The 16,145-nt window shown below is 49.1% G+C and overlaps 1 protein-coding gene across 1 annotated transcript in view; it reads right to left on the bottom strand.

Annotated features, from left to right (window-relative positions):
• Positions 1–5,911, bottom strand: part of SH3PXD2B (SH3 and PX domains 2B) — a 101,328-nt gene extending 95,417 nt beyond the window's left edge. The window contains exon 1 of the mRNA XM_042946664.1: positions 5,837–5,911. Coding sequence (XP_042802598.1) covers positions 5,837–5,911 — 75 coding nt within the window. The remainder of the gene's footprint in view (positions 1–5,836) is intronic.
• Between the last annotated feature and the right edge of the window lie 10,234 nt (positions 5,912–16,145).

Raw genomic sequence — 16,145 nt, 5'->3', positions numbered from 1 at the left:
TTCTGCAAAAAAGGGGGTGCCAGGTAACTAGTAGCTGGAAACTGAATGCAGCTAATGCAGATTCACAATTTGTTCCAGACCACCAAGCTCACCACCCAGAGGCTTCCTACAGGCTGAGCTGAGACTGCCAGTAATACCTAAGAAGGGCGTGATCAGCAGCTCCGAATAGTGACCCCTGGGCTCTAGGGGCCTGGCAAAGGGAGAAAGGTTTCAAGACTGGTGGCACAGGGTCTGCCACCCCATCACTCCAGGGGCACAATCAACCCAGAGCTTCCTGGGGTGAGAATGTTTAGGGCTGGCGGCCGCCTGAGCTGCATCAATCCAGGCTGAGGGAGCAGTGAGATGGGGGGAAGGGCAGGGTGGAGAAACTGGGGTCCAGAAGCCAGGTGACACACCCGACATCACTTGGCTTAGGGCTGGGATCATACAGTTGCCACCTCTCCTAGAGCACGTACGTATCTGGCTCAATCCCCATGCTGCCACTCCTCGCTGTGTGACCTTAGTTAGGTGCACGCCCTCCCTTCCAGTCTCAAGGGGAGAATGGGAACCCTTAATGTAATAACTACCTGAAGGATTAGGATCTTGACTGTATAAATAAATCGTACCAATTAATAGAAGACAAATAACTCGATATACTGAGAAAGGAGCAAAAGATAAAACAGGCAATTCACAGAAGAGGACACTCAAATGGCCGACAAAGGTGTGAAAAGATGCTCAACCTTACCAGCAAGCAGGGAAAAATCCAAACACACACCAACCATCGGATACTATTCTGCACCCAGCAGCTTGGCAAAAACTAAAAAGGCTGACAATTTGGGGTGTTAGCTAGGACACGCAGCAAAGGGATGCACAGACACTGCTCTGGGGGCATCTAAACGTGAAGGCTGAAAGTGCACAAACCCCTTGACCCAGCAACTCCACCACGTGCAGGAAGCAGCCACACAGATCTGAACTGCTGGGGACACCCCAAAAGACCCCACCAGGAGCTAGAATAAATAGTGGTATATTCAAATGGAATATTAAAAAAAATTTTTTAGTATATTTATTTATTTTTGAGAGGCAGAGAGAGACAGAGCGCGAGAGGGGGAGTGGCAGAATCAGAAGCGGGCTCCAGGCTCTCAGCTGTCAGCACAGAGCCCGACGCGGGACTCGAACCCACAAACCACGAGATCATGACCTGAGCCAAAGTCGGATGCTTAACCGGCTGAGCCACCAGGTGCCCCTCAAGTGGAATATTAAATAGTAGTTAAAATGAAACTGGGGCCACGTGTGTCAGCATAGATCTTGAAAGGGTGATGTTTTTATGTAGTTTTAAAACACTCAATGCAAGATTTGGGGCAGTTAAAAAGGTAAAAAACATTAAAAGGGGCATAAGGGCTGGGGTGGGAAGGGGACTGACTGCAGACCGGTCCAAGGGATCTTTTTGGGGTTGATGCAAATGTTAAAAAACTGGATTGTAGTGGTGGTCTCACAGCTCTGTAAATTTACTAAAATAATCAGCAAACATACGCTTAAAATGAGTGAATTTTATGGCATGTAAATTATACCTCAATAAAGCTGCTAGAGAAAAAAAATCCTACCTAATAGACCGAATGTTCTATTTTTTTTTTTTTTTTAAGCGAATGGGAATGACAAACATCAAACACCAAATGCAGGACACTGGTTCATTTGGGTGGGGGAGGGGGTTGGCATGAGCTGGGGAGGGTACACAATGGGCTTTGCATCTGCCATGTTTTATTTCTCAACGAACAAAATTAATGATCTGAAGTATGGCAAGATATGAAGTTCTGACAGAGCTGGATGGTGGATAGATACTTTCTGTATTCGTATATTTGAAACAGTAGATTAATATAATGAAAAAGTACCTATTGTATTATTATTAGTTTTTAAATATGCTCCATGCCCAATGTGGGGCTTGAACTCATGACCCTGAGATCAAGAGTCGGATGCTCCACCAACGGAGACATCCTGGTGCCCCCAAGAGTACCTATTTTAAAGGACTGTTATGATGACTAATTATATAGAGAGCTTAATCCAGTGCCTGACCCACCACGACTGATCATATTTCAGCTGTTGTGATTACTGCTGTTGTAACGACTACTACCATCTTGCTCCTCTTAACATCTCAAGATCTCGATTAGGCAAGCCAGCATCTCCTAGCTCCTGCAGACAGCACTGTCTTCTGAACCCAAGGCTTCTACACATCCCGCTCCAGTGCAGGAAATGGGGTGATCCAAATAAAACCTGCAAAACGTACAGGGAGCACTTCCTCCTCCCCTCAAGTCAGAAAGAAGACAACCTATCCGGGAAGGGTCTCCCCAGGGTATTGCGCTTGAAAGCCCCCTTTCCATTCATTCAGAAAGCCCTGGGTTCCGGGGCAGGAAAGGTGGCAGCACAAAAATGGAGCAGCTCTCTAAGCCTTTATCTCTCCCTGCCTCTGACAGAGGGTGGTGGCTCCGGGAGAGACTCTCCAAATAATCCTATCCTTATTACCAATATTATCACCAACAAAACCCCCTCTCCAACTGTTAGGCTCTCAGAGGCCCCGGGAGCTTCTGCCCCTGCATTCTCCAGACCTCCTGACCTGTGGCTCTGCCCCTGGGCCCACTGATGATGTCTGTGCCCACAAGCGAAGGAGGCGGGGGCTGGGCAGAGACAGGATGTCACCCTGATCATGGAGATCTGCCTTTTCAGGTGGAACAGGGGGCCCAGCCCTGAGCTCAGATGCAGTTTCTCTATGACATCTACAGTCCCTGTTACCTGTTCCTTCCAAAGCAACTGAGGGATGAACAGGTGGTAGGCAAGGTAGCTGCAAATGGGGAGGAGGGGGTGGAAAATTACGGGGCATGGCTAACGGAACTCTCCATAACTGATATGTATATTCTAACACAATGGTTGGGGCAGGGGGTTGGGGGGAATCATGGGAGACATGTCCTGGGACATTTTTGGTTGTCACAATTTGGGAGGGGGATGCCACTGGCACCTAGTGGATAGAAGCCAGAGAGGATTCTAAACATTCTACAGTGCTCAGGACAGCCCTTGGCAACAAGAATGATCTGGCTCAACGTGGCAACAGGGTTGAGGTGAGAAATTCGGTCCTAGGGGGAAGCAGCAGTATTTACAGCTTGCAGATTACAGAAGCTGGAGCTCAGAGAGAGAAACTGAGCAGCCTAAGGTCACACAGCAGAGCTCAGGACTGTCCAACTTCCCTTCTCATGCTTTCCCTCCAGGGTGGCTGGGCCAGGTTCTGAGAGGAGGGTACCAAATGGGATGAGAGTCTAGGCCTATGCCAATAGGTGCCTCCACACTCTTCCAGAGTGGTGGGGTGGGTGTGTTTTGAGAACAGGAGGGGGGAGGCACTGGCAGTTTCTGGTGGGTTCAGGTCCCCTGCCATCATGGCATTAAATCTGCCCTGTTCCTGTAGATAACTCAGGCTTCAGTTCAACCCATTGCCCCATGTCATCTGACGAACCCAAAAGGCTGGATCCAAGGGAGGGGGCCCCCTTGAGTCACAAGAGTGACTAACCCCACATGCAGAAAAACAAGTTTTTGGTGAAATCCCTCCACATGTGACCTCGGCACACTCCCAATCAGGGTGACATGGACACCATGGAGCAGGGAGGCAGGCTTCTAACAATGATGGCAAGCCAGCCCTGCTGTCACGTGGTCCCTCCCCCGAGGAAGTGGGCACCATCACCCCCCAGGTACAGATGAGAAAACTGAGGCTCAGAAGCCGCACAGCTATCAAGTTGAGGCCACGATGTGAACCCAAATCCATATTGTAATTTGTCTCAAAGGACCCCGAAAAAAGGGATGGAAAAGCAAGCAAGATGCCCCCTAAAGCTGCCGAACCTTCAAACAGCTGGCGGATATGGATCCGACTAAGCAGGGAATGAAAAGCCGCAGGATGATCACAAATGATGGCAGACTTCTTGGTTCTTAAGGGGACTTTGCTTCAGGAAACTATGAAGGTATGGGATCTAGAAAGTGATGTAGTGGTCAGGTGAAACACCACCTTTTGATGTCCAACAGACGTGGATTGACATCCTTGCTCTGCCTGTGATTGTGACCTCAGGCAGAAGACCTCACCTTTCTGAGCCTTAGTTTCCTCATCCGTCAAATGGGCTCAAGAACCTCTGCCTCATGTGGTGTGCACCGGGAGCGGAGAGGAGAGGGTTAGTGGATGATGATGCCCACTTCGTGGTGACTGTATCTATTCTGGTTTTGCCAGCTCACAGATTGGGTGGGAGGCAGCATGGAGAATTTTAGACTTCCTTTTGTTGCCATGTTGGTGAAAACTGTCTTCATACCAAAAAGGCAACTCAGTTACACACTCAACAAGCTCAAACAAGAAACCACGATTTGGCAGTATTTGAAACAGTTGACAAAAAAAAAAAAAAAAAAAGAAGAAGAAGAAAAAAAAGACAATTTAGCTCAGCTCTGGAATCAAGGGAAACTTCACTCTATTTAAGGATGCCACAGGTCCAGGAAATTGCTTCCCACAGCCTGGCTAAGGGCTGAATAACTGGCTGCCCAGCCAATAACAATACGGACTCACACAGCACACCCTTTCTCGTGGAGAGTGCAGAGTGGATTCTGGCTATCTCCTTTCAGGATTTTATAAGCTATTCACGGAGGGCATATAGATCTGCTCTGTAAGAATGAGCCTCTTAAGAAAATAGATCCAGAGAAGACTTGCAGGGAGGCCAAGGAGCTGAATTTAGCCAGCCAACGCCCTTTGCTATTCATTGTTCTACACTTCTTTGTTAGGATTTTTTCCCTCCCTCTTGCTTTTTTCCTTCCTGGTTAACTTCTCTGCAGCTAGGCGCTGCCACTGCCCCCTTCTCACCACCAGAGACACCAGAGCCCCCTTCCCTCCAGTAAGGGAGGCCTCCCCAAGGCCTCACCTGGGCCCAACATCCCACAGACCCATTATACCTCCACCCAAAACCTCTGAGGTGATCCCATGGCCCCTGAACCCAGATTCAGCTCCTAGATTGCCGCAGAATCCATTTCCCATGTGGGGGTCACCGCCTGCCCTGGCACACGTTCCAGAGGCAGGGAAGGCCTGAATGCAGCTCCATGTTCTAGAACCTGCAGCTTCTTGGAGCCTCAGCCTTCCCATCTGCACAATGAGGTTACTGGCCCATTTTCTCAAGTCCTCACTAGCTCTAAACAAGATTCTCATTTTACAGAGGGAGGTACCAGGAGAAAACTTTCGCACATTTTTTAACAGAAGTTACTGGAGAAAAAGGCAGAGACTTTTTTTTTTTTTTTTTTAAACCTCTTCACGGTGCAGGCACTCAAAGGATCCATTCTCAGAGATCGCTTAGGCTGGCTGGCTGCTCCAAAAGGACGGAGCCAAACTTGGCGGTCCCTAGAGGGGCTACCTGTGGCTAAGACACTGCGGGTCTGAGTGCCTCTGGACAAGGAGGAACAGGGCGGGCGGCCCGAGAACAGGAGCTTCTATCTGTGTCTCTCTCTTTCCCCCTCCCCCTCTTTCTGTCTCTCTGTCCCCTACACTGCCTGGGCCAGACTTTTCCACAGATGGGCAGGACGGAGTGGGGGGCCGAGGAGAAGACAGTTAAGGGGGAGACGAGCGGCGGAGGGGCGAGGCGGGAGAACGGCAAGGAGGGGAGGAGAACCGGGCAAAAGAGAGGAGGGGGAGGGGGAGGAGCTGGAGAGACCCGGGCTCGAAGCAGCAGGGCCGAGGAGGGGAAAGAAGGAGAGGGTGGGGAGAGAGCAGACGGTTCGGAAGTTTTCAGAGCCGGGGGGCTCTCGGTCGCCCCCGGCGGGGCACGGGCTCGAGGGGGCGTGGGGACCGCGCGGCACTCACATAATGCTTGTTGGGCACCCGCCGCTTCTGCACGTCCAGCACCTTCACCTCCACGATGCTGCGCCGCGGCGGCATGGCCGTCCTCCGCGGGGCCGAGCGCGGGTGCGGGGGGCGCGGGTGCGGGGGGCGCGCCGCCGCGGGCTGCGAGCGGGGTGCCGAGCGCTATCCGGAGCCCGGGCCGAGCACGAGCCGCCGCCGCCGCCGCCGCCCTTCGCTCCGCGCGCCCTCGGGCCCGGCCGGCCGCCGCCGCCGCCCGCCCCCGGCCCGCCCCCGGCCCGCCCCCCGCGCCGCCGCCCCGCCCCCCTTAAAGGGCCCGGCCCCGCTCCCGCCCCCGGCGCGCGGACCCGGCTGGCCCACGTCCGGCCGCCGCCGCGCCTTTGTCCCGGCGCCCTGCCCCGGCGGCCGGGGGAGGGGACGGGCGGGCACCCGCCGTCCAGTCACTCGCTGGCTCATTCCCGCACGCGCTCGCTCGGGAGTCGCGGTCCAGCGCCGGATCTGAGGGCCTGGCTCCCGGGTTCAAATTCCGACTCTGCCGCTGTCTATTCTGTGGCCTTGGGCGAGTTGCTTCTCCTCTCCGGGTTCAGTTTCTCCATCTGTAAAATGGGCCTGGTACGAGTGCCCACCAACCAGGGCTGAGCTCCCCGCGTGAAGATGCACGTGAAGCTGTCGGCAATGTCTGGCCAGGGTATAAAAGTTGACAGTTTTAAACCCAGACCCGAGCCTCGGAGATTCAGGGACTAAAATGGCAACAAATACAAGTACAATATAATTGCAAGAGTGGCAGAACAGCGTAGGGTGGTCAGCGAGTGAGGGGCAGTTGGGTGCTTGGTAACAGAGGCCATTGAGTCCCAAATGTGGGACACTTCTTCCTTGCCAGATGCAGAACCTTCTTTCTGCTTTTCCAAAATGTTCCCTTTGAATCCTCAAGACAACTCCGGGAGGAAAAGATGGTTGACCCGTATTACAGAGGAGGTGACTGAGAACAGCCTGCGGACTCACAGAACTGGTGGAAGGAACCCATCACTATCTGGCTCTAGGCATATTTCACAAGCTAAGGGTGGCTGGGGCTGTTCCACATTTCTTCATCCAGTGCCTCCTAGCCCTGGCTTGGCTCAGAGTCATATTCAGATGTTGGCTGAACAAATGTCTGAATGAATGTACACATCGATGCATGGATGGGAGCCTGGCCAATGCTGTCACACTAGTAAGCGGGGGCTCTTTCCAACAAACTGCGTAACTCCCCTCCGGGCCTGAAAGAACCCAGGGCTCCTTCCCACCCTAGATCTGAGGTCAGCCTTTGAAAGACGGTGAGGGTCATCCTGGGGAGGATGCTTCTCGGCAGCCCTGGCCAGGTTCCTGGATGGTTTGGTGCTGATTCATTTTGGATTCACCCCTCCATTTGCACCTCCAACTTCCTTGCCAGGTTTTGCCACCCTGCCCTGGCCCTAGAGGATGGCCTGTTAGGATTTCAGGGACAGGCTCCCTGTCCTCAGCTTCCTCTTGGGTTTGGCCAATGGGAAGCCCTGGCAGCAGTTTGAGGGCAGAAGAAGAGAGAGGTCTAGGTATTAATTTCCTGAGTTCTCTTTTGTCCTGCAGAGTTGTGCCTCCAAGGTGGCCTTCCACATGCCTTTTCCCTGAGGGTTCCTGGGACCACTTTTTCCACTAAACATGTTAACAGTCCTGTCCCCTTTTGGTTCCCCAAGTCCTGCCACACCTTTGCAAGGGGACTTTTCAGTAAATGTCCCCTGGTGGCCCTGTTTGAGGGTGGCATCTGTTTCATGCCAGGACCCTCACTGATATCATTTCTGTAAGGCACATTCTTCTGAAGCACAGTTGCAAGTCAGATTACTTGGAAATGTCCAGTATGTCGAAGGCCTGGCTTTTCTGTTCCTTTTACCTCATCCTGTGAATAAGCCCGGCCTTCCTAATAAGGCAGAACCACAGAACGCAGACGCTAGAGGAAATCTGTGAATCAGCCAGCTTCCTTGGTTTTCCCAGAAAGGCGATGAGACCTGGCCCTAATTGTGTGCTGAGTGGCAAAGTTGGGTCCTCAGCCCGCCTGTGCTCACCTCTTCTGTGGTGGCAGGAATGGCCTGGGAAGACAAACTTTCCTCTCACCTGCCCGTAGCAGAAGAGGCAATACCTGTATCTTTCCGTACCCTTCCTTTGTCTTCCATTTTCTTCTTTTTTATTGTAGTGAAATATACACAATATAAAATTTACCATTTAAAAAAAAATTTTTTTAACACTTATTTATTTTTGAGACAGAGAGAGACAGAGCATGAACACGGGAGGGGCAGAGAGAGAGGGAGACACAGAATCTGAAACAGGCTCCAGGCTCTGAGCTGTCAGCACAGAGCCCGACGCGGGGCTCAAACTCACGGACCGCGAGATCATGACCTGAGCCGAAGTCGGCCGCTTAACCAATTGAGCCACCCAGGCACCCCTAAAATTTACCATTTTAACCCTTGGTGAGCATACAGTTCTGTGACATTAAGTACATTCACATCATTGTGCAACTGTCACCAACAACCATCTCTAGGACTTTTTTGATGTTCCCAAATTGAAACTTTGTACCCTTTAAGCAATAACTCTCCATTCCTCCTTGCCCAGCCCCTGGCAACCACCATTTACCTAGTGTGTGACCTTGGCAAGGCACGCCACCACTCTGTACTCTATCTCCTGATCTATAAGATGGGATAAGAATAGCCACTGACCTCATTGGCTTGTTCTGTAGTCTAAATGAGACAATGCATGTAAAGTACATGTATTTTTGTTATTTTGCTATTAGCTGATCTGAGATAGCTAAATATCTCCCTTTAAGTGCATCCAAATCTCAAACCTAATTTTAATCCCAACTACCATATCTACTCTTCCCTAGTCTTTTTTTAAAAAAAAATTAATGTTTGTTTATTTTTGAGAGAGAGAGAGAGAGAGACAGGGTGTGATTGGGGGAGCGGCAGAGAGAGAGGGAGACACAGAATCCAAAGCAGACTCCAGGTTTGAGCTGTCAGCACAGAGCCAGATGCGAGGCTTGAACTCGTGAACCTCGAGATCGTGACCTGAGCCGAAGTCGGATGCTCAACTGACTAAGCCACCCAGGTGCCCCCTTTTAAAAAAATTTTTTAAATGTGTATAGGGAAGGAACAGAGAGAGGGAGACATGGAATCCTAAGCAGGCTCCAGGCTCTGAGCTGTCAGCACAGAGCCTGGCACAGTGCTCGAACTCACAGGCCACAAGACCATGACCTGAGCCGAAGTCAGATGCTTAACCAACTGAGCCACCCAGGTGCCCCTGCTCTTTCCTAGTCTTGACTCTCTTTTTAGCCCCTGATTTTGTGTCCAGCCTCATCTCCCACCAGCTGCCTCCCTGTTCCCCCGAATAGAAATGACTTGTGATCTCCAGAAGGAAATATATTTTTGTTTTTTCCTACCTGCGTACCTAAGAGTAAGCGATTCATTTCCCCACCCTGTCTGTCAGTGACCTCTTATTCAGCCTTTAAAGCCCAGGTGGGATATCACTTCCTCCAGGAAGCCCTGCATCCCAGATATGTAATTGTTTCCCCAACACCCATCCCCCGCAGCTATCCCTATCCCTTGTCATAGCCATTATTTCCTTCTTATAGATCTGATTCCTTTGCCATACTCTGAGCCCCCAAGGAGATGGAATGGGTCCCATTTGTCTCAGATCCCCCAGCATCTGGCACAAACTAGCACAGAGAGGCCCCGGAGGAAATGCCTGTGGGATGAATGAATCTATCTCCATCTCCTTAATGCTAACCTAACTCCTCTCCAGGGTTGGGTTGGCTTTTGTCCTTACCTGTTCCCCAGAGACCTCTTCACACCAAGCTTCACTGTGTCCACACTCCTGGGAACACTGGCATTTTTCCTGATTGGGGTGGGAGGAGAACAGGGCAGAGAAAAAGGTAAATTTGTTGCCTTAGCTGACTTCATTCTTCTAAATTTCTGTTCTAGAAGTGCATTTTGCAAGCTCAAGAGCTGTAGACCGTAGAAAATCAATGCTGAAGCCAACGGACCGCAGAATTCCATATGGCAGGTTTACTTGAGAGGAGGGCTATACATTCGAGGGGCATTGAGCCCATCAGGCTGAATGAGGCCTCTGGTCATTTGGTGATTTTTGATGTCTGCCTGACTGTCAGGCTTCACTTCTCCCAAATCCCAAGTCCCCAAGACAGACGGCTAGGCCCAGGGAACTGAGGCTCCGCTCCTTTTCTTCCTCTGTCCATCAACTGTCTGAGATGGAGTCAGACCTCTCTCTTTCCAGAACAGAGGCGGGGGACTGGAAAAGAGGTTCTTTCCCTCCAAGACTGGCACAGCAAGATGCTCATAGCTAAACCTACAAGTGCTCAGTGGCCAGGCACACGTGGTCCTGTGGAATGGATTACGGGCTGGAAGGAAGTGGGCTTTAAAGCAAAGTTCCAGGTGCCCAGGCGGCAGGGCAGAGCCTTGGATGTGGGGGAGGAGCTTGAGTGAAGTTACATTTCAGCAGCTGGAAGGAGGAGAGCACAGATTCCTTCTATCTTCTCCCTTTTCCTGGCTGCCATAATTATCTTCTTCCTGAAGGAAAGCACTGTCCCCGCCACCCCCTGCTGCTCAGAAACCTTCACTGACCTCGCCCCCCCTCCCCCCGCCCCGCCCGCTGCTCAAGGTGTTCATGTGCTGTAGATTGGCATTCAAGGCCTCCATGACCTTGACCCTTCAGTACTGCTTTCATCTCTTCCAACTTTGTGTCTATAAATTGCACCTGTTTCTGTCTGTTCCTTACTTTGTAAAGGGATGTGCATGTGTCTTGCAATGTGTCTTTTACTGGGCACCTACCAGGTGCTATGTACAGCCGCAGACATTCTATGCGCATTCCTCTATCTAATTCGTCCAGGAAACCTGCCGTGTGTTATTTTTCCCATTTTCAAGTGAGAAAAGCAAAGTTCAGACAAGTTGCCCAGGGGTCCTAGCACAGAAAAGTGGTGAAGCTGGGCTTTAAGCTCAGATCTACTGGGTGCGTGAGCCATGTTTTTTTCTGGAAGCAAGACCCCACTTGAAGATAAGACTGATATTTCCTTTTCTTTAAATGTTTCTTTATTTATTTGGAGAGACAGAGAGAAAGAGAAAGCATGCACATGCGAGGGAGGGGGGGAGAGAGAGAGAGAGAGAGAGAGAGAGAGAGAGAGAGAGAGAATCCTAAGCAGACTCCTCACTGTCAGCACAGAGACTGACATGGGGCTTCATCTCATGAACTGTGAGATCATGACCTGAGCTGAAATCAGGAGTCGGACGCTCAACCGACTGAGCCACCCAGGCGCCCCAGGACTGATGTTTTCTTAATGTTTGTATCCACTCGTCTTCATTAAGTAGATATCTTTCTGCTACAGACTGAATGTTTGTGTCCCCATATCCACGTTGAAATCTAATTCCCAAATTGATACAATCTGGAGGTAGGGGTCTCTAGGAGGTGATTAGTTCACAATAGTGGAGCTTTCATGAAGACGATTAGTGCCCTTATAAAAGATATTCTGGAGAGTTCCTTCACCCCTTCTGCCATGCGAGGACATGGTGAAAAGGCAGCTGTTGATGAATTAAGAAGTGGACCCTTTCCAGACTCCAAATCAGCACCTTGATCTTGGAATTCCTAGACCCCTGAACTGTGAGAAATTACTTTCTGTTGTTTATAAACCAGCCAGGCTATAATATTCTGTTATTGCAGCCCAAATGGACTGACACCCCTAAAGCCGTTCTATGTCTCCAGTTAGATGGGTGTTTACAAAAAGAAAGTTAGAAAATATCTACAAAGGTTAAGGCCTCACTATGGTCAAGCCTCTGCTGACCTCTTGGCCTCATCTCATCCCCTCCCCCTGGCACACTCCCCTGCAGACACTCTGGCCTTCTCTCCATTCCTAGAATACTCACCATTTTGCACATGCTGTTCCCTCCTTCTGGCATGCTTTTCCCTCACATGGCCCGTTCCTGTCTTTCAGGCCTTAGTTTAAATATCATCTCTTATGAGACCTTCCCTAAAGTAACCCCTCTCTCCCATGTGCATTTCCTTCACAGCATTTATCATTGTTGTCATGCTCTTTTTTTCTCTGTCAGTAGAACATCAGCTGCACCATTTCAATTCAGACTGTCTCATCAGTTATCATCTGTAATGTCAGCACAGCGCTCATAGGCTCGTAGTGGGTAAATAGTCTTGGAATAAATGAATGGCCTTCTTCTCCACGAGAAAGGTAGGGCCTCTTCTCCCCCACAGTGTCTGGACCCCTGGCAACTGCTCAGCAAATGTTTGTTGAAGAAATGAATGGAGGGGCGCCTGGGTGGTTCAGTTGGGTAAATGTCCAACTTTTGATTTTGGCTCAGGTCATGATCTCGCGTTCATGAGTTTGAGCCCTGCATCGGGATTCTCTAACTCTCTCTCTGTCTCTGCCCCTCCCCTTCTCATGCTCTCTCTCTCTGCCTCTCCCCTGCTCATGCTCTCTCTCTCTCTCTCTCTCAAAATACATACATACATACATACTTTTTAAAAATTTCAGTCTTTAAAAAAAAAGACATGAACAGATGAACAAATGGATGTGAGAGTGTGTGAGAGATCAGATAGATAACGAAAAGGGTTTGGGCTACATTTCAGGTCAATGGGCATATACTCCAGAGACCTTGGACGGGGACAAGCCTGGTGACTCCCACCTTGTTCACAGAGCCTAAAGAAATTTGAAGAAAGGTATTAACAAGGTAGAGATCACCTGTCAGTTTCCCAAAACCAGACTGGGTGCATTTCCTCACTCAGCCACAGGGTGGCAGCCAGCTTGTCACTCCTGCCAATGCACTGCCCCATTCCCGTCCCAGGTACGACAATTTCTGTTTAATCATCCCCAGTGCTTCCCACACCCCACATTAACAGGTGAATCTAACTGCTTGATTACCCTATAAGTTTGTTGCACCAAAGGTTATGGTTCAGCCTTGCCTACTCGTATAAAGTGCATCAGAGCATGATCCCACGAAGGTAGCTCATGGATCCCAGTTATGTAATCTGATACTTATTTATGGCTTGTAAGCAAATACTGATCACTTGCATACGCAGTGCTTATTGGGTGCCTAATATGTGCCAGGCACTGCATGAGGTTCTTGGGACATATCAGTTTTATTAAATAGGTAAAGATTTTTTTTTTGGTGGTACTCCTATTCTAGCAATAAACATAAGAAATAGGGAAATTAGAAGGTAAAAAGTGTTCAGAGCAAAATAATAGCGCAAGGTAATGCGGACTAGGAAGCTGGGGGTCAGGAGAGCAGGAAGCAATTTTATATAGGGTGGAACAGGTAGGCTTCATTGAGGAGGTGACCTTGAGTACAGACTTGAAGGTGAGGCGGTGAGCCATGTCTGCGCCTAGGGAAAGAACCATCTAGAAGAGGGGAATAGCCAGTGCAAAAGTGGGAGCATGACTGGCACGTCTGAGAACAGAAAGGAGGTCAGTGTGGTTGGAGTGGAGCAGGGAAAGAGAAGTGAGGTAATGGTGCGCTGACTTCCACAGGGTCTTGTAGGGACCATGGAATGCTGGCTTTGACCCTGAGGGGCAGCGTGATCCGATGTATGTTTTACAGAGATCGCTGTGTCTGCTAGAATGAGAATAGACTCCAGCTCTCCTGGACACATGCTTGGATTGCAGTCTGCCACTCCTTATTCAGAGTGGGTTATGAGACTTTCTTGGCCACTGAAATGTGAACCGAAGCAGTGTTTCACTTCCAGGCAGAAGGGTGAATAGGCAATTTCACCTCTACTCTGTTGCCTGGCAATGCTCCAGATTGTGGCTGCTCTGCCAGCATGGGTCCCGCAAAGACCATGGTGATGCTATGGTCTGAATGTGACTCCTGCCCCACCCCCCATTCATATATTGAAACCTAGCCCCAAAGTGATGATCTTAGGAAGGGAGGCCTTTGGGAGGCAGAGCTTTTACAAATGGGATTAGCGTCCTTGTAAAGGAGACCCAAGAGAGCTCCCTTGCCCCTTCTACCCTGTGAAGACACAACGAGAAGACTCCAACCATGCTAGATCTCTGACTTCCCAGCCTCCAGAACCGTGAGAAATAAATTTCTGTTGTTTATAAGCTCCTCAGTCTGTTGCACTTTGTTATGGCAGCCCGAATGGACCAAGACAAATGAGCAGAGCCCCTCTCCAGAACTGTGCTGAACGTGAGTGTGGAGCGAAACTATTGCTGGTTAAGTGGCTGGGCTTTTTGGAGTTATCTGTCACTGCAGCATAACCTGGCCTATCCTGACTGCTAGATGCAAGGGGAGAAGGGGAAGACCGCTGGGAGGTTACTTGAATCATCCAGGGGAGAGATGATGGTGGCCCAGACCAGAGTATTGGCAGCAGAAATGCTGAGGGCAGTAGGTTCTAGATACGGTGAATTTTATCCTGTTGGGTGCTGGATATTCTTATATTCCTATAGACATTTTTGAGCTTTGTTCTGGAATGCAGTTATGTTATGTGGAAATAGTTTGGTCCTTTCAGATCTTATCTTTACGTTTTTTTTATGAAGTACCAGAACTGCATTTAATCTAGGGCTAATTTTTCCCCACTTCTGAGGCAAGATCCTTCTTAGATACCTTAATGATGCCCTGAGGCCCTTTAGAAACGAGTGGGAACATCACTATGAGGTTTTCTGCTCTTGCTGTTGGAGAAAGGCATGATTCCTGCCCCTGCGTGGGCTCTGTGCACATTTTCCTCTAATCTTTAAGGGTAATTCTTTGCCTGGCCTTGGTAGTTTCCTCACATGCATGTGCTGATAAACTTTCAACTGAATACTCATAGGGGACCCTCTGTAGATGTCTGGAATTCTCTCTGAGAATCCTTCTCCTCTCCAATACTTTGTTCTGCAAACTCTAGCTGCCTTGGCTTCCCTATGCTCCCAACTTTTTCTCTGTTGGACTCAGGGAGGCTGCCAAGGTTTCTCTTCCTTGAGCTGTGTTTGGGGCACCCTAGGGCTCCCTTCAATTGTTCCATGGCTCCCTGGAGTCACCATCCTTTGTTGCTGGTGTGCAATATTGCGACTGCCATGGTTTCATACACCTTATCCTACTTTTTAGTTATTGCTGATGGAAGGGTAAATCTGGTCTCTGTTAGTTCATCTTGGCCGGAAGCCCTGTACTGCATTTTGATACTGAAACTGTGCAAAAGATTGCCCATGATTCACCAAGCGATGCTACTGAAGGCAAAATAATTGCCTGATCTCTTCACATGGCTGAAATCCATTTCAAAGTCACGAGAGGCTCATGTGACCTATTGGCAGCCTAACCTTCTTCTTTTGGTAAGACATCAAATAATGCTATCTCTAATGATTAATGGCATTTTGGAGTTGATAAAATATAGCATTTCACAGTCTGTCTAAGGATTCAACACCCGGGATTCTATGGGTCTATTTCCGTGGCTGGTCGTTTCTGCTGTTTCTAGTTTATGTTTGTCTGGTCTCCTCATATCTTCCATTTTTTTTCCCTAGACATTTTATTTGAGAAAGTATTTGTAGAAATAGTTTGAGGCCCAACATAATATTATCTTCCTTCATAAAGGATTTTGGGGTCCCTTAGCATAAGCTCTGGGCTTAATGCTACAAAGTTAGGCTATAGTCTATCCCATGGCTGGCTTCCTTCTGATCTATAATTATTTCTTGAAGATAGTCTATCAGAGTCTCAGACCAAATGTGTTGTACTAAGATCCCTGCCTTGATTCTAAATTGTGCCCACCTAGCACTTGGAACCTGACAAAAGGGCAATTTAGCCTCTCAATTGATTGCATTGGCAAATACCTCTAGAATAAAACTGGCCTTGAGTTCTTTGGTCACCAATTTGGGTTCCTGGCCAGGGACACATATATTATTACATTTCTGATGCTTTGGGGGAGATTTATTCAATTCTTTTAAAGTTTATTTAATTTGAGAGAGAGAGAGAGAATGTAAGCGTGAGTAGGGGAGGGGCAGAGAGAAAGGGAGAGAGAGAATCCCAGGATATGAGGCTCGAATTCACTAACCATGAGATCATGACCCGAGCCAAATCAAGAGTTGGATGCGTAACCAACCGAGCCACCCAGGTATGACATCTTTTGGGGAGATTTAAAAATACTTCCAGCTTAAAAAAAAAAAAAAAACACCTTCTATTACTATTAACCTGCCATTAATATCACATATGTATTTTTATTTATTTGCTTATTTACACAAACATTGTACTTACCTTGGGCCAGGCACTTCTAAGCCCTCTGTATATAACAAGTCAATCCTCACAGCAGGATTATGGGGTAGATACTATTTTTG

This window comes from Panthera leo, chromosome A1 (genome assembly GCF_018350215.1).
Source record: "Panthera leo isolate Ple1 chromosome A1, P.leo_Ple1_pat1.1, whole genome shotgun sequence".
NCBI classification, from domain to species: Eukaryota; Metazoa; Chordata; class Mammalia; order Carnivora; family Felidae; genus Panthera; species Panthera leo.
This window is presented reverse-complemented; position numbering and strand designations above follow the sequence as displayed.